Raw genomic sequence first — 20326 nt, 5'->3', positions numbered from 1 at the left:
TCGCAACATTTATTGGACCCCGCTTCCTCTCCCTCTTTCGGCGGTCTGTTCGTCCTCTCTTTCTTAATGTCAACTGTTTCATCTCCGCGTTCCACGCACACTTTCCACGCTCAACCTACGCAACCTCTCTCAGAGCAACGGTACGCGCTCTGAGCGAAACAGTCTCAAGGTCTTGGAAGGACCCACAGTTGCTTTCTCATCGTTGACACGTTTTGCTTGTCTGTATTTCCTCAGAGGAACGGTTCACGGTTTGGGCGAAACAAAGGTACGAGTCCAGCTTGATATTTCTATCCGTGGGCCATCACGGATACGCGTTGGTTTCTTTCTTTCTTTGATCTTTACACTTGATACGTAGTTGGACACTCAGGGCGACGTGTACAGTATGCTGCCTCGTCAACAAAATAACTTGGGTCAACCCTTCTGCAACTCGCAACCCCATACCGCAACCACAACAATGCGTGGTGTTACAAGGGAGATGATCAACCAACAAGCTGCACGCTTCAAGGCGCAGAACCAGCGCGTGTACATCTCCGGATTCATCGGTCACCATCCCCTGGAAGTTGGAGCTACATACTGGTATCGTGGTCACTACATCTACGCGTTTCCTAACGGTAATCTTATCGAGCCAGTTCCGTTTTCGATTCGCCATGGCATCATGATCAATGGCCTCGTTCAGGAACAGGCACCAGCGTACCATCCTCAGGCTGCGGGTTCGGTGTTGGAATCTAGTGTTGCTGCGCTGGACAAGAGTAAGAAGAACGAACAGGAACGTCAGCAAGAAGAAAAGGATGAAAAGAGGAGGGACTCCGCAGAGGCTATTGAGCTTGCAGACCATGTTGAGACTTCGAAGAGCGCTGATATAGAAGCCTATCTTACAGTGGCCAAGAATACTGGAGCACCTGACTCTTGGTCTACTCATCCTTCTCAAGCTGCATCAACCACCGCTCATCCATCGATGTTTCGACCATCTTCACATGTGGGCTCATATGTGTCTTTGGCCGACCTAGGTCGCAATTGCGTCGCTACCACGGTAACAGAACCCGAGATCAGCATTGCTCAAGCACCTAGCATGCCTTCTCTGACAGTCTATGCACCGCACGCCATGTCGACGGGACTAGCTTTCACACCACACGATCGTGCACAATTTCTCGCCGCTTCCGCCCCGGGCTCCCGCAACATGTCTCGGGTCAACACGCCCTACACATCCCGACCCGTCTCGCCAACCCAACGCCATGGGTCCCGTGACACACTGCGTCCAGTCTCTAGCACATCGAGGCTGACGGCGCTATTGATGGAGGAGGGGATCCGAAGAGCGTTCACTCCGCTTGAGGAGGTCGCTGAAGGCACGGCCTCCCGCCTGGATGACAGTGATATGAAAGAAGAGCCGGAAGCTAACCTACTAGCAGAAAGCATTCACTCGGATGAGATGGATGCCTTTCGCACATACTCGCATGGCTTGCCAACCCAGTCTGACTCCACCACCATCACTACTCCACAGGATGTCGTCCCACCTCCATCTTCCTGGTCCCGCAACAAACCAGTCGGCGCTGGACGTCCGCGCCGCGCGTCCATGGCCCTGAACGAAGCTTACAACGCGGCAAACCCCAGCACTCATTCTGTGCTGACCTCAAGCAACACTCAGAACACTGACTCCTTTGGCCACTCCCGGTCATACATCACTTCTTCAACACAGCACGGCAACCTCATACCCAGCAGAGATATTGTTGCTGAGCAATGGACCGGGAAATGCCCACTGCATGGTGAGGAGTGCGACGGGGTGACAGTCACTGGGACGTGGCAGACGCAGGCTGCGATTGAGGGACGCGGATTTGCAGATTTGTATCCAGTGATTGTTGGTGCTGGGGGAAGAAGGATGGTGGATTGGGAGGGGTTGTTGAGACAGGAGAGGGTGAATAGGGGGCGTGAAGAGTGGAGTGGGTAGAGGAGCGGAGCAATCTTGGATTGTAATCTATGCCATGGGTCGCTATGTCGGGAGGTATTCTGGAGTCTGCTCATGGATTAGAAAACTCTTGATTGGGTATTCGGGTTACTCAGATGGAGTATGCATGTATAGGCGATGTGCGAATACTCTCAGAAAGCTATACAGAGGCCTTCAAGCTGCTACATCAAGCCGCCGTTCGACACTGCATCACCTTCTATACAAATACAAACTCTATCTATATCTCACCATCTTGGCTCATCTCTGATAGACAGCTGCGTGTCCAGAGAAGATGTTGCTCTGATCCCTCGATCTCCCGCAACGTAAACTGTTCTCATGTACAAGCTCAGTTGACCTCCTACCCAAGGCGTCCCTGACATTCCGAATCACGGTTTGGGACGACCCTAGGACTCCTCACTCCCAAGGTGATTATACAACTTAGCCGATGCCCCGGCCCCTATATCACGTACTCCCGGACAACAACACGCCTTCTCCTTACGCGCCGGCCAATTGACATAACTGTATCATTCTTTCTTGGAATCGAGCCATGTGTACCGAAGATGAAATGTGCTGACGAATGATAGGTGACGCGGTTGTGCAACGTTACGCGTGCATGCAGGAGCCCCTTGACTCCCAAAGACTAATCTATCAGTCCTCCTTTCTTACAAACGTCTCTGCTTCACCCCATCTCTCGTCATGACGTGGAGTTTTTCATCGTACAACACATGTCGGTTGCATGATGTGTCAAAGTGACACGCACAGTGACAGGAAAGGGACGATTGGTTTGGCCAATTGATGCCGATAGACACGAAAACACGTGATATCGCGCCTGGTTAGGGCAAGGATAATGACCATGAGTGGCGTGATATGAGTATGTTGTCGGGAACAGGCATACGGGAGGCTGAAAACGACATGTAATATTACTGAACTTATCTCGTGACAGTTGATTATTGACCGCCAATGCCAGAAGACGCAAATCTCAGACCATATGTATCGCAGAGGACGGGTATCTATATTACACACGCTGAATAGGCTGAGACTAGATGATCGAGGTCATTGCGCAATGGATTGTTGCAATTCAAAGCACAATATTTAGCGTCGCCTTGCCAGTAGCATGAAACAAAGGAAAAGAAAGCAAACAGCACCTGGGTAGATGACTCCGAGCTACTAGGCGACCTGACGGCAAGTTGAGAGGTAGGATGATCTCTACTCATCCTGCGTAGGAGCCTTCTTCTTCCTGCCCCTGCGAATATTGTCAGCATGGTCGGATTTAATGTTCGCAGAAACATACTTCTTTTGAGGCACCTTGGCCTCGCCGTCATCAGCAGCAGCAGCAGTCTTCTTGGCACGCTTTGGCTTGGGAGCCTCTTCCTCCTCCTCGACTTCAGACTCCTCCTTGACTGCAGCCTTCTTAGCCTTGCCTCTAGCCTTCTTCGGCGGGGGTGCCTCGTCTTCGTCGTTCTCGTCCTCATTGTACTCAACCTTCTTGCCCCTGCGAGCCCTCGCCTGCTTAGGCGGAAGAGCGTCCTCGTCCTCGTTAGCCTCCTCCTTCTTGGTAGCTCGTGCGCGCTTCTTGGGGGCAGGTGCATCTTCTTCATCGACGTCTTCCTTCTTAGCGGGTCGTCCACGCTTCTTAGGAGCAGTGGTCTTTTCCTCGTCGTTGTCCTCAGTCTTGGCCTTGCGACCACGCTTCTTCTTGGGCTTCTCGCTATCTTCGTCGTCGTCTGCAGCGGCTTCCTTAGCCTTCTTGGTTAATTCACCCTTGGTCAGACGGAAGCCATTCTGGCCTGGTCGGTTCTTCTCCACGTCCTAACAAAATCAGCGTTTGCGATGTGATGATACGATTGCATACAGGTGAGATGAGAAAGGAGTCCAGAAAATAGGACGAGAGGAGAGCTGCATGTTTGGGAATGCGTTCGGGCATCCCAGCATGACGGAATCCTTTCACAGAATGTATGTTGAGCGTGACTTACATATTTCCAGTCCTCATCAGGCACATGGCCGTTTTCAAGTGCGAACTGGATCTTCTCTTGAAACTCTGTGGGAAGCTCATCATAACCATCGACCATTTCCGTATCACCTCCGCTCGTCTCGATCAGGTTCTCAATCTGCTTCGGTGTCACGCATCCCCTACCAAAGTAAGTATGGAACACTCAAGTCATGTCATGGATAGAGGTTTCATACCAGTGTCGGTACTGCCAGCTCTGATGCTCTTGGATAGTGACTTGAATCGCGTAGCGAAATTCGCCCTTGGCGATCTTGACTGCAGCTTTCTTGCACTCTGTGGCATGGCATCCAGCTCTAGCGTTGGGCGACGCTTCTGAGATATAGAATTAGCTCGAGGTAAAACTTTGAAAAGTAGAAGAAGCAGGCAAGAATAGTGGCCTAGTCAAATATGAAACATACCAACTCGATAGACGCCCATGGTGGATGAGTAGTTGTGATCGCGATATTGACAGATAACAAGACGCGTCTGCTGTAAAACGCGTGCAGCCAAATGGAGCAGTTTTATGGCGCGCCTGTGAGAAATACGCGAGCAATTTGGATCGAAAGAGAATGCAAATGACGGGCTCTAGAACACTCAGTCGCACAAATTCTGTGGTTGAGTGGACAAGAAGTGAGCGAAGTGTCTCTTTGTAGTGGTGGTGGTGAACTCCAGGCAGTCAGCGCGCTTGGACAACTACCAACACTAGCGTCCCGCTCGCGACGTGAGGTCATCAAAAAAAGTGGCAGGACACCTCTTGAACCACCGTTCACCTTCACAACCCGTGCGCCACCACTCAATGAGCGCTGCTCACACATGTGTTCGCAGCGCCTTGACACAGGCATTTCGACCGTCTAACCGTGGAATCGCTACTCCATGTTCCGTCCCCGCCTTCCTTGTGCCCGCACTCGCTCGACCCCCAAGATGTTCCTTCTCATCTGGAAAACGCCGCTCGAAGGAACAACAGCCGCCCCCACATCCTTCGATAGACCCGCCGGAAGGTCTGCCTATACTCGATGCCCCCTCGAAGATCACCCATAAGCCATTGCGCTCTCTCATTCCATTTCCGAATGATCGTGGTGATATCGAGCAATGGCTGGCGGCCATCGAACCCTTTCTCCCGGCTCACCTGCGACGAATACCCTCGAACGATCCCGATGTATCTTCCAAAGTGACAGCGGTCGACCTTTCTATCGTGCTTGTCGCAATTCAGGATGCGTCTCTGGACATTCTCAGCCACCTTGGACTGGTACAAGGACGATGGCAAACAGTCGTGTGGATGGCAAAGAAGCTTGTTGAGGGTGGACGACGTTCAATCGAGCCTCCTGTGCAACTCGGCGCGTCTACCAACATGATATGGCCGGAAGTCCAGCCACGTTCCTTGCAGGACTTGACAAACGGTCCTCTTCGCCTTGAGCGAGTTCGTCCTTCGCAGAAGTTGAATCTCACCTTGGACGAACTAACTTCTGCCCCGGACACAATCAACCTGCAACACACTGTGGTGAAACGAGCATTAGGACAGCTTTGGAGGAGCTTAGGCAATTTGATATTGGTCGCTGCAGAGCGAAGCAACGCGGAAGAGGACACTGTGATGCCACACGTTCTGGAGATAATCGCTTACCTGCATCACGTAGGCTTCATGCCGGACTCTGTTTACACGTACCGGCCCCACGCCAACAAACATGCCCTGCAACAGCCTCCAACACTCCATATGCTGTCTTCGACAATTCTTACAGCTTTGTCTGATGCGACATGGAAAGCTCACGAAGCTTCTGTCAAAGTCGCCAAAGAACGCATGAACGCGCAATACTTTCTCGGTCATGAGATCCCTGGTTCACGCTACAAAGTTCAGGTCACAGAGATAGCACCTGAGCTGTGGCTGGAGCTTGTTCTCTGGTCCTGTCTGCACGGTGGCTGGACACTAGACGGCATTGCGATTCTAAAGCAGCTACTTGCTAAACGCGAGAGTAACAGCTGGGGACTCATCAGTTGGCGTGAGATCATACAAGCTGAGCAAGCCACAACACCAACACCGTCAAGAAGATGGAGTCTATTTCCCATGAGAGGGGACGCGTCTGCAAGTGCCGAAGACCGAGCTAAAACGAGACGAACTATCAGTAGCGAGATCGTGACTGCCTTCATAGATAGTCTCGTCAACCAGATGAGATTAGGCGTTGGTGCTCGAGGCACCAACCCGGAGACGCTGGTGGATCATATCAAAAGCCTCAAACAGTTTCTCGACTCCAGCAACCTTAGTCTTGGTTCGGCGGCTTGGGACTCTATTATGGTACGTCTTCTTGAGTCTGGTGGGTTTATCCCGGAGAAACGGCCTGAGCTCCTTCTACGCATATTTGACCTTGCCACTGGATTCGGCGCAGAGGTTAGCACCGCAAACGTTTCTGCTGCCAATGACGTCGAGGTTCCATACTTTTTCGAGCCCACTACTATACCCTTGAGCCTGCTCCATCATACGCTACGTGTATACATCGGAAAAGGAGATATTAAAAGTGCTATGACAACCTTGATGCTTCTCCAGCAGTACACGGATAGCAACAAACAGAAATCGGTGCAACAATTCTTCGAGACATTGAAGAGTGCTCCTTCACGGCAAGCGGAACCCTTCACTAGTCGACTACCACCAGTTGATTTTCCAGCCTTTGACGCGAAACTACCCATTCCCGTGCTTGCGAAGCTACTGAATCTGGCCACCGAGTCGAAGCTGTATGACCTTGGGCGGTGGTTTCTTAATTCTGGAGACTTGGACGGTCCACTGATTGGTCGCGATCTTTACGGCGATCGGAACATTGCTGCGTCTATCATACAATTCGGTAGTCTGGCAGGGGAGAATGATTTGGTCCTCAAAGTCATCAAGAAGAGTGGAGTTTGGGATTCAAGGGCCAAACAACAGCGCATGCCTGCTCAGATTCTGACTGCGCTTCTACGTAGCCAAATCCAGCTTCGTCGCTGGGAGTCTGTGAAAGGCATGCAGAAATACGTCGAGGAGTCCTTCACGTTCAGACCGCGCCCAGTGATATTGTCCACCTTTGCTGCAGAGCTTCTTCGCACCTCTCGAGGGACGAGTGATGAGAAGATGCAAGCTCAACAAGCTTTCACAGGATTGTTATTTGGCTGGGAGAGCATTATCCTCAGAAACATTCGAAACGAACTGTACTGCGCTTTGGCGATCATGTCCACTGTCGACGGCGGGTGGAAGGAGTACTGTTCTCGATTTCTGGCACTCAACGCGCGCCAAGGCATTAAGCTTTCTACGGACGATTTCAACCAGATGCTTAGCGGCGTTTTAGACGGATATGGTAGCTCCAAAGGCAAAGAAATCGTCGAGAGATGGTGCTACACGCTGCCGAAGAATTTTGGCTCCTACAGAGCACCTGGTGGACTACTGACTATGCCTCGCTTCCGACCCGGCAAAGGCGAGGAGTACGAGGACCGACCCGAAGACATTGAAGTGGTCCAAGCCTCAGGTGCGAGACTTATCCTGCAAGGACGAGTCCATCCAAACCGACAGACTGTGTGGGCCATTTTACGGAAAATTCAGGAGGAAATCGGCGAGGACTCAACAGCCGCTGCACGCGCAAAAGTGCGTGATACGCTGAAGTGGGCAGCTCGCCTACTCTACTACCTAGGCCTCGACTATGAGGATACCATTCGTGACCTTGGCAGCCTTGCAGATCTTGCCGAGCTTGAGGCTCCCGCGGCGCCTAACGAACTTGGGTATGTTCAAGGCGCACAGCATGACTTCTTTCCGCATCTTGCATAGCCTCCAACGTTCGTAGATACCAATTGCGTAATACGCTTCACTTCAACCCCATACATAATTTTTCCCCTTTTGTCTCCACCCGAAGATTCTTCGAAGGGCACGTGAAGCCCCCAACTGGGGGCATACGCCGTGAGATCTTGCCTTAACGTCAAAACCCTGGGGGCGTTTGATGGAGTCTTTCTCCACTGGTTTTCCACCTGTACTAGACAGTTGTCATACGCCTAGGTAGACTGCTCGAGCCTGGGCGTTATGAACCGGTGATTCTCATTCGAGGGTCGAACTTGGAAGAGACATGTCTGCCTTTGAGGAGCACACTCTAGTGCTACCGTCTCAATCTGACCATCTGCAGCCGTCGTATGTATGCAGAGTTTATCGAATAGTAAACCTGCCTCTGATGTATGTTGTACGTAGACGTTTACAGTCACCCAATCAGGAGCATCCTTAATCCGGACACGTCGAAGGTTTCGGCAGGTCTACAACGGACTCGGGAGTTTTACCCAACCAGGAGCGTTGTGGACCACTTTTTCCCAAGATCCCATGAACGACGTGCATCCCGCTAGAAACCCCAGGGGGGCGCTGGACAAAAAAAGTGTTGTAAAAATTTTGGTTTTGGACAAGCGAGAACCATTGGAACTGGTCGAGTCAGGCACCGGTGTCTTCACATGTCTTTGATACACACCACAAGACATGCAGTGCAATTGGGTCTGGGGTTCCCACCTCCTGCGGGCTGCTACTGCTGTGCTTTTCCTGCCTGCGTTTGCACGTCCTCACCGCCCTTTAGACGCGGGCGCCAAAGGCTCCATGTACATCGATTGATCGTGGATCATGGAGGGGTAGAAGAACGACGTCAATTGAGGGGTCTAGTTTATGATGCCATCCATGTCTGTGCGAACGGACGTCGTTCAGGATTCATACATTGATAGTCGCGCACAGATGTTCGAGTTGAGATGACGAACGCCGTCGAGCTGAAGCGTGCATGCATGGAGCAAAAAGTAACTTTGGTGGGACTGTTGGCCGCTGCTGCAAGGATAGTTACTTTCCGTTGTCTGCTCGTGTTTAGATAGACCAATGAAATCGCGTCGAGTGATGTTTGATGCTGTTCTCTTTTTTAGCTCGCCCATTTGCCTCATTGTTCCGTCTTTTCTCACGGTCCATGGTTTCGATTAGTGGGGCATCGGCGAAAATGTTACGAGGGGCACGCGACTGCAGAACGCAATGTTGATGGAAATTGTAGTTTCTGAGATCGTTGAGGAATTTCCAAAATACTTCATGCATGCAAGATAAGGAGACATTCATGTCAAGACACAGCATGAGGCTTTGTGCCACCATTTGACGCACAACTGGGGAGTCATCGTGCCCTGGTCGATCCATCCCCACCGACAGGCGCAACCGGCGCTAGCGGGGCTTGGCGGGAATTTTACAGCGCCATATCGACTGCGCCCGCTGCCTTTGCTCTCCACAACCTCACTATTGAGACTCCATAATCACACATTACCACCCAAAGACACCTATTCCAGCAGTATCCATATAAATCATCGTCGAGACAATGCCGCAGGCAATCGCTGAGTGCTAAATCCCCACTGGGGGGCCCGCAAAAGTTTGCGGGTCCTCCAGTCCGGCCTACTCGCGAGAATTCACCCTCAACGACGATACAATCCACGACTGCGTGTAGCACATTCTGCTCGCAATTCGTACCAACCGATTGAACATCGTCCAGCCTGCATTGCGAAGACCACGCATTGTCAGTTCTTCTGGCTCAACCCACGAACTTCGGCGACACCCCCAGGACTCAGCATAGTTAAAGAGCCCTGCCCCTCAGTACACCATACATCTAGTCGATCCAATCTTGCTCATTCTCGCCCCCCGACCCACCCGACTTCCTACTCCAACCACCCTCTCCAACCGCGGCACCTTACAATACTTGGCTCTCACACACCACATTCTCACATCCACCTCTGCCACTACCTCAACTGCAACAAGAAGCAACCCACCTATCATGGTCCATCCTAAAAACGGTCGATCGGCTATGGCTGGTTTCGGAGGGCAACATCTCCACGATCAACGGCTCATGCCCGACACTACGGTCAACACACGCTACAGTGACCAGCGACACTCCACCCAAGGCCCCGCCCCACTGAGCACTAACCAAACCGAAGGACGTGGCGACGAACAGTCAGCTACCGAAGAAGTTGCTGATGAAGACGACGAGGAAGACAGTAGCACTGCTCAGGACGACGAACAAGCGGATGATGAAGATGACCGGGAGGTGTTGGCCCCGTCCCGCGGTCGTGGCAAGGGCGGCAAAGGACTAGGGAAACGACCTTCCATCCGAGTCGAACCTGTTGAGGATGGCGAGTCTCAAGATGAAGACGATGACACGGCATCCAATGGGACGGGACTCATTCCCAGCAAGCACCCTGTGAATCAGCTACTAATGAACAACAAGAAACGTACCTTCAGCAACCTCTCTAGTACTTCTGTTTTATTTGGAGAGGATATAACTGAACAGGACTCCTTCCCCAGACGCAAGATGGCGCGGAAGCTCAGCAACGTGGCTAGCAAGCCCTTGCTGACATACCAAGAGAGCGCAGGAGCTCACTTGAAGGGCTTTGAGAATGCCATTGAGAGCGACGATGAAGACTACAGCGGAGTCAATCTCATTCCTGATGACGATGAGTCTGACATAGAAAACATGATGGAGCAAGAGGAAAGTTTCATCATCAATGAACAGGAGCATCAAGCGACTACATTGCTTAACGAGTTTCGTGATGCTCGCCGCCTCAGTCTCGATAGCTGTGCGAGTGATGACATCTTTAATGTCACAGCCCCGCTGGATGAAGCTTACATCTCAGGTCTTCAAGACTACGGGTTTGCTCAATTTTTCGAGCCAGAGGCTCTTCCAAGTTCTCCTGACCCAGCTGTAAAGAGGAAGTACTCTGACAGCTCGACCAAGCGTGTCCGCTTCGATGACGAGGTTCAAGTATCAGATGATTCCAGCTCTGAATCTTCGGAGCTTGATAGCAGCGTCTTCCCCGACCTTTTCTTGGAGCAGGACAAACTGCCTCCCATCCTGCATCAACTCCTCGAGATTGACAATGATGACGATAATGGGGATATGGCCTCTCCTATGTCTGACATCTCATTCTGGGACTTTGGTCAAGAAGAATCAAGGATCACTCAGGCTGAAGACTCCGATGATGAGTCGTCTGCCGGCTCTAGTGGCTACGAAAGTACGGTTGCAATCTACTCTCAGTTTTTCCTAATACTAACATGATTTGCCAGCTGACATGGGTGACACCACTGATGAAGATGAAGACTTGTCGGATTCGCGACCAAGAACTCCCGTCCAGAAGAAGTCTGTCTTGCACCAGCCATCGTCAGCTCCTGGTTCCAGAGCTGCTACTCCTAGGCCATTTCAGCGAAGCTCTCGCCCTACAGGCCGTCAAATCCCTCCTACTCGCGGCATCTTTATCCACGAGGATAGTACCAAGGCGATTGCGGTAACGAACAGAGCTACAAAGACTGTTACCTTCTATCGCCCACGTACAAACATGATTCCTTGGCTCCCAATGAATGGCAGTCGCAGTAGCACTAGCAGCACAGCCAATGACAGTCCTAGGGCATCACTTGCGCAGTTGAACGCCTCGGATAGTGAAGTCAGCAATGAAGTCTTCAACAACGCCTTCAGTACAGACATCATGCTCACTGGCATCTTTGGATCTGCGTCTGGAAACGACTACTTCTTCGGCAACGAAAGTATTGGTCCTCCTGAGGCCTTTTATCCGTTTGTAAGCATCGGATCTAATGGAAATATGGACATCATGGATGAGGAGGACTACGACTCCGAGGACTTTGAAGACGACCTGAAAATCACCGACTTTATGGATTTCGGTTCTGAAGGAGACGACACAGATGTGGAGCAAGACGGCGAAGAGACCGATGCGCCGACAACTCCGGCTACCACAAAAGCGACTCTTCATGATCCTTCTTCTGGTCAGCCACTGCCAATGAACGAGACACCTGTAACTCGCAAGAGGACCACTTCAGATGTCATGGCCGAGCACCTTGAGCACTTTGACCGCGGAGTAGTTACCGCTTTCCGCAACAATCAGAGTCTGTATCGCGACATTGCTTCCCTTCCGTCTGACCCGACAGCTCGAGCTTCAGCTTCTCGCCCAGTTCGATCAGGCAAATCTGCTGAGGCTCTGATTACCCCTCTTCGCAAGCGGTCAAGGTCCAATCGAATGACGAAGTCCCCTTATGCTCCCGCGACATTCGCAAACCACAGCTCGCCACTCAATGGAGTCACCAAAGCCAACACGCGACTACAGAACTCTGTCTTGAGTAATCCGCGTGCCCCGCCACCAAGGATGGGGACTTTTTCTTGAAATCTCGCATGTGATGCCTGCATCTCACTACCATTAGGGGAAATCTAACCACGATTGTCGCCAACCCGAGGGACGGGAGAATTGATGAGGATCTAGGGGGGAGTACTTGGAATGTCTTGTGGAGATAGACTGACGACGTTACGATACCCACGGCCTTTTTTCTTTCTGCCGTACCTACGGCTATGTTGTTACTACGAACGCGGCTATGCGTTTGCATACTTGCCAAAAGTTCTTCATCTTGGACAGGTTCGGTAAAAGTTGGAGGAGGCTTTGGGGCGTCGAGCTCATGTTCTCGATCAGCAGCGCTGACTGCTCATTTCAATTTTTTTGATTTCTTTGCGTTTGAGGAGTTTTCTTTGATTTGTGTCCGAGTTCTGTTTTTCCTACTTCCTTTCGTTAGCTTGTCGTTCACGACGCCTTTTTTCCTTTGTCAAGAGTACCTGTATTTGGATGGCAGGGTTTGCCTGGTGGGAAAGGTCTGACGCTTTCTGCTTCCTCCGGCGTTCAGGGTCGAGACTGCGACGGTCGCAGACTTGATCTGGCTTAGAGGTTAAGGAATCATTCCAGGCGTCAGGTCGTATTGATCGGTGGTCTCATTTGTTGGGGAGTCAATGGTCTATGGGATTCGTGAAGCGAGTGTATGAATACCAGCGTTCGTGATAGTTTTCAGCAGAATCAAAATTGTTTGACCAATTACCTACTTGTTTGACGGTTGCACATGCGCTCAGCCTCCGTCTGACCCGCATCCATGTGTTGCACGTTTATCTGCGGTGGCGTCCATGCAAGATGGCGCAACAGAAGACCGTGCTTTGTGTTCGTTAACATCGACGTCACTGCCTGACATTTGCACATGCATGTGAAGATGAGCATCCAACGAACACCACTACACCACAACGCCAACCACTTGGGGTTTTCGACAATGGACGAAGCTGGAGACGAACACTCGGAACACAAACCGATTGTTCAGCAGGCGACAGTACATACACCCCTAAATCACATCACGCATATTGGTTCTACTCGCGCAAACCATACTGACAAACTCAGGAAACCCTCCTCTACCCAGTTCGTGTCGCAACATCGCCACCCCTGTTACGAACATATCTCCGCACAGCCCTTCTACTCCTCACGTCTGCCATCCTCTTCGGGTCTGCTGTCGTAGCGTACACGTCGTTCTATTATTCATACATTCCCGTGCGCGGTATCACAGTGCCCGTGCATCTACACTTTGACCATGGCGCGCCAGCATGCTTCGCCAGCCCGCAGACCGAAGGTGCAAGAGCAGGAAAGTGGCCATACGGGATCGCTGATGTCGACGGGCTGGTGAGCAGGCAGAAGTACGATGTTGTCGTCGAGATGGAAGTACCCCGGAGCGACGCCAACATCAAGGCGGGGAACTGGATGGTAGGGCTAGAGATGCGCGGCCCTACGACAAGTAATGGGCATGCAAAAGGGGCGATCGACTGGGATGAAGACTGGGACGTCGAAGACCACGCAGGAGCAGACATACCCGCCGACACACCCGCGGGAAAACCCCCCGTCCTCGCAAAAAGCACTCGCGCCGCCCTCCTCACATACCGCTCCCGCCCCACCGAACTCGCAAACCAACTCCTCCGCCTGCCCTTCTACCTCCTCGGCTGGCGCACAGAAGCAGAACGCATCCGCGTCCCCATGATGGACGGGCTGGAATTCAGCAAAGCCCCACACAGCACCCCCTCCTCGCTACGCATCGAACTGCGCTCCCGCTACCCAATCGACATCTACCGCGTGCGCGTCCGCTTCGTCGCCAAGCTCGAGGGCCTGCGCTGGCTCATGTACCACTACCGGCTCACCAGCCTGGTCATCTTCACAACGCTGTTCTGGAGCGTAGAAATGGGCGTCGTACTACTCACGTGGGCGGCCTTCACGCTGCTGTTTAGCTCCACGCCCCCGACACAAGTATACCAGGACATCAAGGCCGAACACACGCACGGAAATGTCACGCCGAAGAGGGAACAATCCCCCGTTAGCGATGCGAGTCGCACGTTCCCTACCCTGCCGTCGCAGCAACCTCTGCACTACTCGTCACCGTCTGAGGCGAAGGTTAAAAATGAGATGCAGATGCAGAGCTTGAGCGATATTCCGCTGCGCGAAGATGCTGAGGCGGATGATGAGGAGGATGATGATTTTGTGCTTGAGGAGCCTGTGGTGAGGAGGGAGGCGGCGTTTGAGGATTCGGGGATTGGGACGAGCTTTGAGAGTGGGGTTGAACGGGAGAGGGAGAGGGGGCTGCGCGGGAGGCAGGGTGGGAGGGTGAAGGTTAAGGAGGAGAGTGATTGATGGGTGTTGTTTGGTGTTGTTTCTTCGTGAGGGGTTTGTTGGAATTGGTGGAATGAAATTTGGTATATATTGATATGTGGAATCTATATCCTTCGCAAATTCTAACCCCCTATCTAACGCGAGAAAACAGGTATACACACATAACCTCCCCATCAACCAAGCGTTTCTAAATCAACGGCCTCCCCTCCGCACTCGCACTCCCCTCCCCCCTCCTCATCCGCGCCTCAATCCTCTCCCTCCCCTTCTGCATAAACGCCGCCGCCTCCTCATCCCCAATCCGCGTCAACCCCGTCCCAACATCCACGCTCCGTCTCTCCAGCGTCTTAGCCGCTATAACCTCCCCACTACTCTGCACGCCCTTCCCTCCGGCGACCACATCGCGACAAAACCTCCCCGTCTCCTCATGATGCACCGCGCTGCCCGCAAGATGCTCAAGCATCATAGCAAACACATGCGGCATCGCCTCGAACTCGCGCCACACAACCCTCACACCCTGGCGCGCCATCCGCTGCGCCAACACAGCCCCCTCATCGCGCAGCATCTCCTCCCCCACGCTGAAAAACACAGGCGGTGCGCCAGTCCAGTCCAAGGCCGCGAGCGGCGAAACAAGAGGATGGCACAGCGCGCTGCCTTCACAGTACAGATCTGCGCGCTCGGGGACGGCGGGCCACGCGTCGCAGGGCGGGTAGACGGTGTGTTGCGCGCGGGATGGCGGGGGGAGGTAGTCGTATTGCGTGAGGTTCTCGATGCTGGGCAGGCTGCGGGTTACGTCCAGCCAGGGGGAGGCGAGGGCCAGGCCGGCGGGGAGCGGGATGGGGACGGTGCGGTTGTGGAAGGTTACTGTTGGGATTTCGCCGGCGGGGCTGCGCCGGTGGAGATGCAGGAGGAGTTGGAGGAGTGCCGTGCAGCACATGCCGCCTGCGGAGTCGCCGGCGAAGACGATTTCGGCCGCGGGGATGGGGGCGTGTGGGGCGTCGGGGGGCGGGTGCAGGAGCGAGAGGTAGGCGGTGAAGCAGTCGAGCAGGGCGGCGGGGAAGGGGTTCTGCGGCGAGAGGCGGTAGCGCGTGCTGAAGACACGACCGCCTGTTTCCTTTGCGAGTCTGGCGCAGCCGGTGCGGTACGTCGCCGGGTCGAGGAGGTACATTGCGCCGCCGTGGAAGTACAGAACCGTGACTTTGCTGCTCGTCTCCTGCACCATGTGGTCGTACTTCGTCTGCTCGCTCATACCCTCGGGCTCACCTGCATCGTCGCGCGCAGAAGCCCGGTACCCATTCCACTCCCCCTCCAACGGCGCGGTGGCAGGCTTCGTCCACTGCTCCTCCCCCGTGCCCATCTCCTCGATCGCCGCGAAGACAAGCTGCCGCGCGTCGTCCTCGGCAGCCGCCAGCTTCACGCGGCTGACCCAGACTTTCCCCTTGACGCCGGGGTCGCGCGTGGTGAGCTTCTGGGTCGCGGAGATGGAGTGCGTGGGCGAGGTTGGGCTGAGCATGTCGCGCAGGATCTTGACTGTGAGTTCGGTCCGTAGATCCCATTTCGAGGACGTGTCGGAGAGGGAGAACATGCTCCATAGTGCGGTTTTGAGGATGAAGGGCGCTTTTGGGACGAGGAGTTTGAGGATGGCCGAGGGGGAGGACTCCATTGTGGCGGTGGGTGGGTTTAGGGGTCTGCTTGACGGAGAGGTGGTGGTCTAAGGAGGGTGGTTTATGGAGGGTGTAGGGCGCGGGAGGAGAGGGCGTGCGTGGAAAGCCTCCATCTTCTTTGTTGCTAGAGAGAAAACGGGTTCGACATTATCCATGACGTTGAAGAGTGCAGGACGCGAGCATGTGCCTCGGCAGCGTGGGACGACGCGCTTGATTGGTCGCACAGACTACGCGTCTTTGCAGCGCGATTCGAGGCGGACGAAGGCGGTGGAGATGCTTGAATGGGAGACAATTAGTAGGAAATCTGGATAGACGTGTCGGTTGAAGAAAGAATATCGATTAAGTGCGAATTGACATGATGTCGCTCTAGAATGGACTCGTGAACCCCAACCCAGGGGTATCTTCCCGTGACCCGAATTCCCTAAACGCCGCCGCCAAATCCTTGACAGCCCTCAGACGCACTCCAGGCAAGAAATGAGATCCCAAGCTCCTTCAACCAGAGCCGAAACTGCGATCGTTCACCAAACCAGACATATCACACAACGAAGGAACCTCAGAAAGGCTGCTGTCGGATGTATTCAACCATCCAACTCGCCCTCTTCACTGCCTCTTTCCGTCTGCCCACCACTATCTGCCCCATTAGCAGGTTGTTGTTGCTGTGTCGATTCCGGATTTGTGAGTTGGACGCCCTCCATACTCTGCGGTGTATCTCCAAAGTCAATGCCCTCCTCGGGTGTCCGCAGACCCGCGTACATATTAGGTTCGCCCTCTTTGTCTGGCGATTTCTCATACAGGTCTGCCATCAGATTGCACGCCTTCCTGATATCGCGCAGCTTGACGTGCTGGATCTCCCACCAGGGCTTCCCGTCGTCGGCTGGGATGTCGACGTCAGCCATGCGCGCGCCCGCGTAGATGGATGCCGCGGCAATCGTCCGTGATGTGAAGAGGAGGCACATTTGTGTCGACGCGGAGTCGGACAGGAAGGCCCAAGCCGAGTTTCGTAGCTTCTTGTTGTGTTCAATGCCGTAGTACTTGAGCATGTCGTACATGACTTTGTATGGCGACTCGACGTTTAGGTCGAAGCATAGACTTTCCAGTAGCACGTCTTCGCTGTATAAGATGGTATCTCGCCATTTCCAGAAGTCTTTCGTCTGCTCGTCGACGAGCTTGTTGGGGTCTTTGAGTGCGACTCGGACGCATGCTACGACGAGTTCCTTCATCTTCCTACAATTCTCTTCGACTTTCGTAGCGAGGAAGAGTCCGGTCGCGGCGACTTGCTAGAACACTGTCAGATATGCGAATACCGGAAAAGAGTATGAGAAGTACGCACATAGTGATGTAGTGGCTTGAAGCCCGGTTTTGGTTTCAGGCTGTTCATCATGAGGTAGCGGTTGAAGAAGACGGCAGCTGTGCTCATAGTGGTTTGAGGCAGCTTAAGCATCATGCCCACTTGCAGAATGAAGTTGACGCCTTTCCGCCGCAGTGTACGCTCCTCCTCCGGTGCCATGCCATCGACGATTGACGGCGCCAACAGTAGCTCGTCTTCCGTAAAGAGCCATTGCTGTTCTGCCTCTACGATGGCGGGCAGTGGTGGCCGCGGGGGTTCGCGACGGGGCTGCGGCGGGTTTGTAGTCGTTGACACCATCGTCAAAGGCTTTTCAAGGCCGTCGCAAGCTTGTAGGTGTTGCGCGAGGCGCTGCACGTCGCGGGAAGCAACTGAATCTGATAGGCGAGAGTTTGGGGCAAGTCGCGCCTTGTTGAGCTGTAGAGGAAGAGCTGGAACAAAAAGTGTGTCGGTGTAAGAAGAAGAGCGTTGCGAGGTCGTTTGCGAATGTCGTGTAAGATATGTCTAAACGTGCAGTTAACGAAGCATGAATGAGAGCTAGCTCTCTTCCGCGGCGATCACAGGGGTCCGTGTAACCAAGAATATCACAGGCATGATTTCGGTCAATTCTCTGAGTGCTTTTCTATTTAGAATTCTTCCAACTCAGCGGGTTTTTTAGAAAGTTCACGCGCATATAAGCCATGTCAAGAGCTCGAGTTGGAAATAAGAAATTGGTTGATTGTTGGCGAAACCACGCCGCGTCTCATACATGCTCCCAGTAATCCGCAATTCAGCCTCCGATATGCAATCCAATCAACACCGTATGGCCACCTTTTGGTCGTTTCGAAGTATCCCGCCAGCCATTACAACTAATAATACAATGCATGATCAACGCATCAGGAGAATAGTGAGTGTAAATTGTTTTTTACAATGGGCATGTGAGCTCCAAGGCGTGATTTAGTGCTTTCATTCAGAGCTTCACTCGTGGTAGAAAGTCTCGAATGAGTAGATGACACCAAAGACAAGAAAGGCAATAGCGCCGCCGAGAGTGACTGTAACGGATTAGCCTTGATACAAACTCGACTTGGAAGGAATATCTCACCATTTCGCATACTGATTCGCCCGGCGATAGCACGGCCACCAATGACCGCTCCAGTAGTACACAGTCCATGTCCAACAATGGCGCCAGCAGTGACCCACCAGTAGTCAGATCCTGCCGCCATAGCGACTGTAGCAATCTGGCTGCGGTCACCCCATTCACCAAGGAAGGTCATGACGAAAGTTTGAACCCATGCGGGGCTGAGCAGCAAAGAAAGGAGGTTGTTCAGACCGCCCAGAATGCCGGAGAACGAGGACCCGTTTGGCGAAGGAGATCGGTCTGGGGAGGTGGAAGGGCTTCGCGCAGGAGCGGGCAGCCGGGAGTTTGATCGCGAACGTCGCAGATGGCCAGACTCGAGGGCGTATGGCGAAATGGAGGATCGTCGACGGTTCTTGTTGTGGCGAGCCTGCTGCTCTTTCTCTTCGAGTTCCTGCTCCACTTCGCGCATTTCTTCTCCAACACCGTCGTCGGGGCTCATGGCGAGTCCTTCCCTCATGAGCTTGAAACCAAAGACGAGGAACAGAACGGCGGCTGCCATGTGTGTAAGCTTTTCGTTGAGGAATGCTGGTACGGCGTGACCGAGCACAGCGGAGAGAATGGTCATGACGATGAGCGCGGAGAAGGCAGCGGAAAAGACCTGGAGACGGGGGTGTCGCATAGCCATCAGCGCAGCAACAAGGAATGTTTTGTCGCCAATCTCAGAGAAGATGATCATGGTGAAGGATAGCACGAAAGAGTGGAAGGGCTGGATGACGCCGCTGGCGGTATCGTCGCCTGGTATGTTGGAAGCGGGAGTCTTGGTGTTTGGTGTTGTGGCTAACGGATCCTTGGAGGAGAGGCCTCCTGGAACGGGATGGGGGATATCATGAGGTGTGTCTGGGAGGTCGGTGGGCTTCTCCAAGCCTGCCGCACCAAGTACACGCGTGGCAGCCTCTGCGTCAGATGTGTCTCCCTGCAGATGCTGCTGCCCGCCATGGGGCTGGAGAGGCACCTCCTTGGGCGACTCGGGCACCTTCTCCATCTTCTCGCCGTGCTTCTCCTCGTGCGCCACACGCTCCTTGTCTTTTGCCGACACGCCACCCTCTGTGCCTGTCTTGCCTGTTGCCACTTTCCTGCCCGGATCCTGCATGACGCTCTTGTCTCCATCCAGCACGGCCTTGCCCTCTTCCACCAAGGTTGAGCCCTTGGTGGAGCTGCCTGATGTCTTGCCCGGCGTCAGGTCCTCGACGACAGCAGGCAGTTTGTGTGATGACGCGGGCGTATCGTCGACGTAGGGGCCATGGTGGGGCTTTCCGTCAAAGCCATCGACTGGCGCATCTTTTGTGCCTTTGGAACCAGCTTGTGGTGCAAGCGATGGGTCTGGTCCAGCGCTGACAGTGCTGTAAGCGGGCACGACGGCTCGCCCGACCAGCTTGTCATCTGCGTTGGTGGCCGAAGCAGCGAGGACTCGTAGTGCAGGGAGCAGGAGCAGGAGAGTGTGCCTCCGGGGTTGTCGCAACCTCATGATGACGGCAATGGAAGTGCGAGCAAGGGTATGCTGGATTTGATGACCGTCTCGAGGTCTGGGTATTGCGAAAGTGATGTATGGTTCGAAAACGGGGTTTAGTAGAGAGCGTCGAGAAGGCGAAGGGCTAAACTGGCTAAGGACGCAGCGACAAGTGTCAAAAAGAAAGGCGGAATAGGTCTCAAGTGCTGTCCAGCAACGCAGGAGGGATAGCTTGGGATGCGCGCAAGGGGTACGTGCAGACAGCCCACTAGATTCTATTTAGGGGCCTCGTCAGCACTCGAGTGCCAGAAAAGGGGTTCCAAAAGAACTGCTGTGACCAGCTTCCCCGTTTCACCCCAAAACATCTCGACT

General features: G+C 53.6%; 8 protein-coding genes across 8 annotated transcripts; 4 read left to right on the top strand and 4 right to left on the bottom strand.

Moving 5' to 3' along the window:
- Nucleotides 1-957: 957 nt before the first annotated feature.
- Nucleotides 958-2171, top strand: P153DRAFT_363602 (uncharacterized protein). The gene has a single exon (XM_033667406.1). The coding sequence runs from the start codon at nucleotides 1103-1105 to the stop codon at nucleotides 1940-1942; it is 840 nt and encodes a 279-aa protein (XP_033527792.1). The 5' UTR covers nucleotides 958-1102; the 3' UTR covers nucleotides 1943-2171.
- A 663-nt stretch (nucleotides 2172-2834) lies between these two features.
- On the bottom strand, nucleotides 2835-4584 carry P153DRAFT_363601 (zf-PARP-domain-containing protein). The gene is made up of 5 exons (XM_033667405.1): nucleotides 4346-4584; nucleotides 4124-4259; nucleotides 3913-4069; nucleotides 3231-3748; nucleotides 2835-3182 (listed from the first exon to the last, which is right to left on the bottom strand). The coding sequence occupies exons 1-5, from the start codon at nucleotides 4362-4364 to the stop codon at nucleotides 3146-3148; spliced, it is 867 nt and encodes a 288-aa protein (XP_033527791.1). The 5' UTR covers nucleotides 4365-4584; the 3' UTR covers nucleotides 2835-3145.
- A 138-nt stretch (nucleotides 4585-4722) lies between these two features.
- On the top strand, nucleotides 4723-7701 carry P153DRAFT_282120 (uncharacterized protein; the record flags this gene model as incomplete). The annotated part of the gene is made up of 1 exon (XM_033663177.1): nucleotides 4723-7701. The coding sequence occupies one exon, from the start codon at nucleotides 4723-4725 to the stop codon at nucleotides 7699-7701; it is 2979 nt and encodes a 992-aa protein (XP_033527790.1).
- Nucleotides 7702-9727: 2026 nt separating this feature from the next.
- P153DRAFT_381832 (uncharacterized protein) lies at nucleotides 9728-12089 on the top strand (the record flags this gene model as incomplete). Its single annotated transcript, XM_033670076.1, has 2 exons — nucleotides 9728-10931; nucleotides 10984-12089. The coding sequence occupies 2 exons, from the start codon at nucleotides 9728-9730 to the stop codon at nucleotides 12087-12089; spliced, it is 2310 nt and encodes a 769-aa protein (XP_033527789.1).
- Nucleotides 12090-13008: 919 nt separating this feature from the next.
- On the top strand, nucleotides 13009-14405 carry P153DRAFT_353763 (uncharacterized protein; the record flags this gene model as incomplete). The annotated part of the gene is made up of 2 exons (XM_033666463.1): nucleotides 13009-13065; nucleotides 13134-14405. 2 exons carry the CDS (start codon nucleotides 13009-13011, stop codon nucleotides 14403-14405), a joined length of 1329 nt encoding a protein of 442 aa, XP_033527788.1.
- Nucleotides 14406-14571: 166 nt separating this feature from the next.
- On the bottom strand, nucleotides 14572-16044 carry P153DRAFT_381830 (acetyl-hydrolase; the record flags this gene model as incomplete). The annotated part of the gene is made up of 1 exon (XM_033670075.1): nucleotides 14572-16044. The coding sequence occupies one exon, from the start codon at nucleotides 16042-16044 to the stop codon at nucleotides 14572-14574; it is 1473 nt and encodes a 490-aa protein (XP_033527787.1).
- A 579-nt stretch (nucleotides 16045-16623) lies between these two features.
- On the bottom strand, nucleotides 16624-17690 carry P153DRAFT_282252 (cyclin-like protein; the record flags this gene model as incomplete). The annotated part of the gene is made up of 2 exons (XM_033663184.1): nucleotides 16624-17322; nucleotides 17376-17690. The coding sequence occupies 2 exons, from the start codon at nucleotides 17688-17690 to the stop codon at nucleotides 16624-16626; spliced, it is 1014 nt and encodes a 337-aa protein (XP_033527786.1).
- Nucleotides 17691-17990: 300 nt separating this feature from the next.
- On the bottom strand, nucleotides 17991-20301 carry P153DRAFT_308182 (UPF0016-domain-containing protein). Its single transcript, XM_033664694.1, has 2 exons — nucleotides 18472-20301; nucleotides 17991-18421 (listed from the first exon to the last, which is right to left on the bottom strand). Exons 1-2 carry the CDS (start codon nucleotides 19970-19972, stop codon nucleotides 18348-18350), a joined length of 1575 nt encoding a protein of 524 aa, XP_033527785.1. The 5' UTR covers nucleotides 19973-20301; the 3' UTR covers nucleotides 17991-18347.
- Nucleotides 20302-20326: the final 25 nt, after the last annotated feature.

This window comes from Dothidotthia symphoricarpi (assembly GCF_010015815.1).
Source record: "Dothidotthia symphoricarpi CBS 119687 unplaced genomic scaffold P153scaffold_3, whole genome shotgun sequence".
Classification (NCBI taxonomy): domain Eukaryota; kingdom Fungi; phylum Ascomycota; class Dothideomycetes; order Pleosporales; family Dothidotthiaceae; genus Dothidotthia; species Dothidotthia symphoricarpi.
Note: the sequence above shows the minus strand (reverse complement) of the source record. Positions and strands in the feature narration are given on the sequence as shown.

Bases quoted from the DNA above. Each gene is read 5' to 3' on its own strand.
- P153DRAFT_363602 (XM_033667406.1), top strand. From the start codon at position 1,103: ATGTCGACGGGACTAGCTTTCACACCACACGATCGTGCACAATTTCTC.
- P153DRAFT_363601 (XM_033667405.1), bottom strand. The intron at 4,070-4,123 runs GTATGAAACCTC...TTACTTTGGTAG, and splicing joins AGCTGGCAGTACCGACACTG to GGGATGCGTGACACCGAAGC. The intron at 3,183-3,230 runs GTATGTTTCTGC...CAATATTCGCAG, and splicing joins GCCAAGGTGCCTCAAAAGAA to GGGCAGGAAGAAGAAGGCTC.
- P153DRAFT_308182 (XM_033664694.1), bottom strand. From the start codon at position 19,972: ATGAGGTTGCGACAACCCCGGAGGCACACTCTCCTGCTCCTGCTCCCT. The intron at 18,422-18,471 runs GTGAGATATTCC...AATCCGTTACAG, and splicing joins GCGAATCAGTATGCGAAATG to TCACTCTCGGCGGCGCTATT.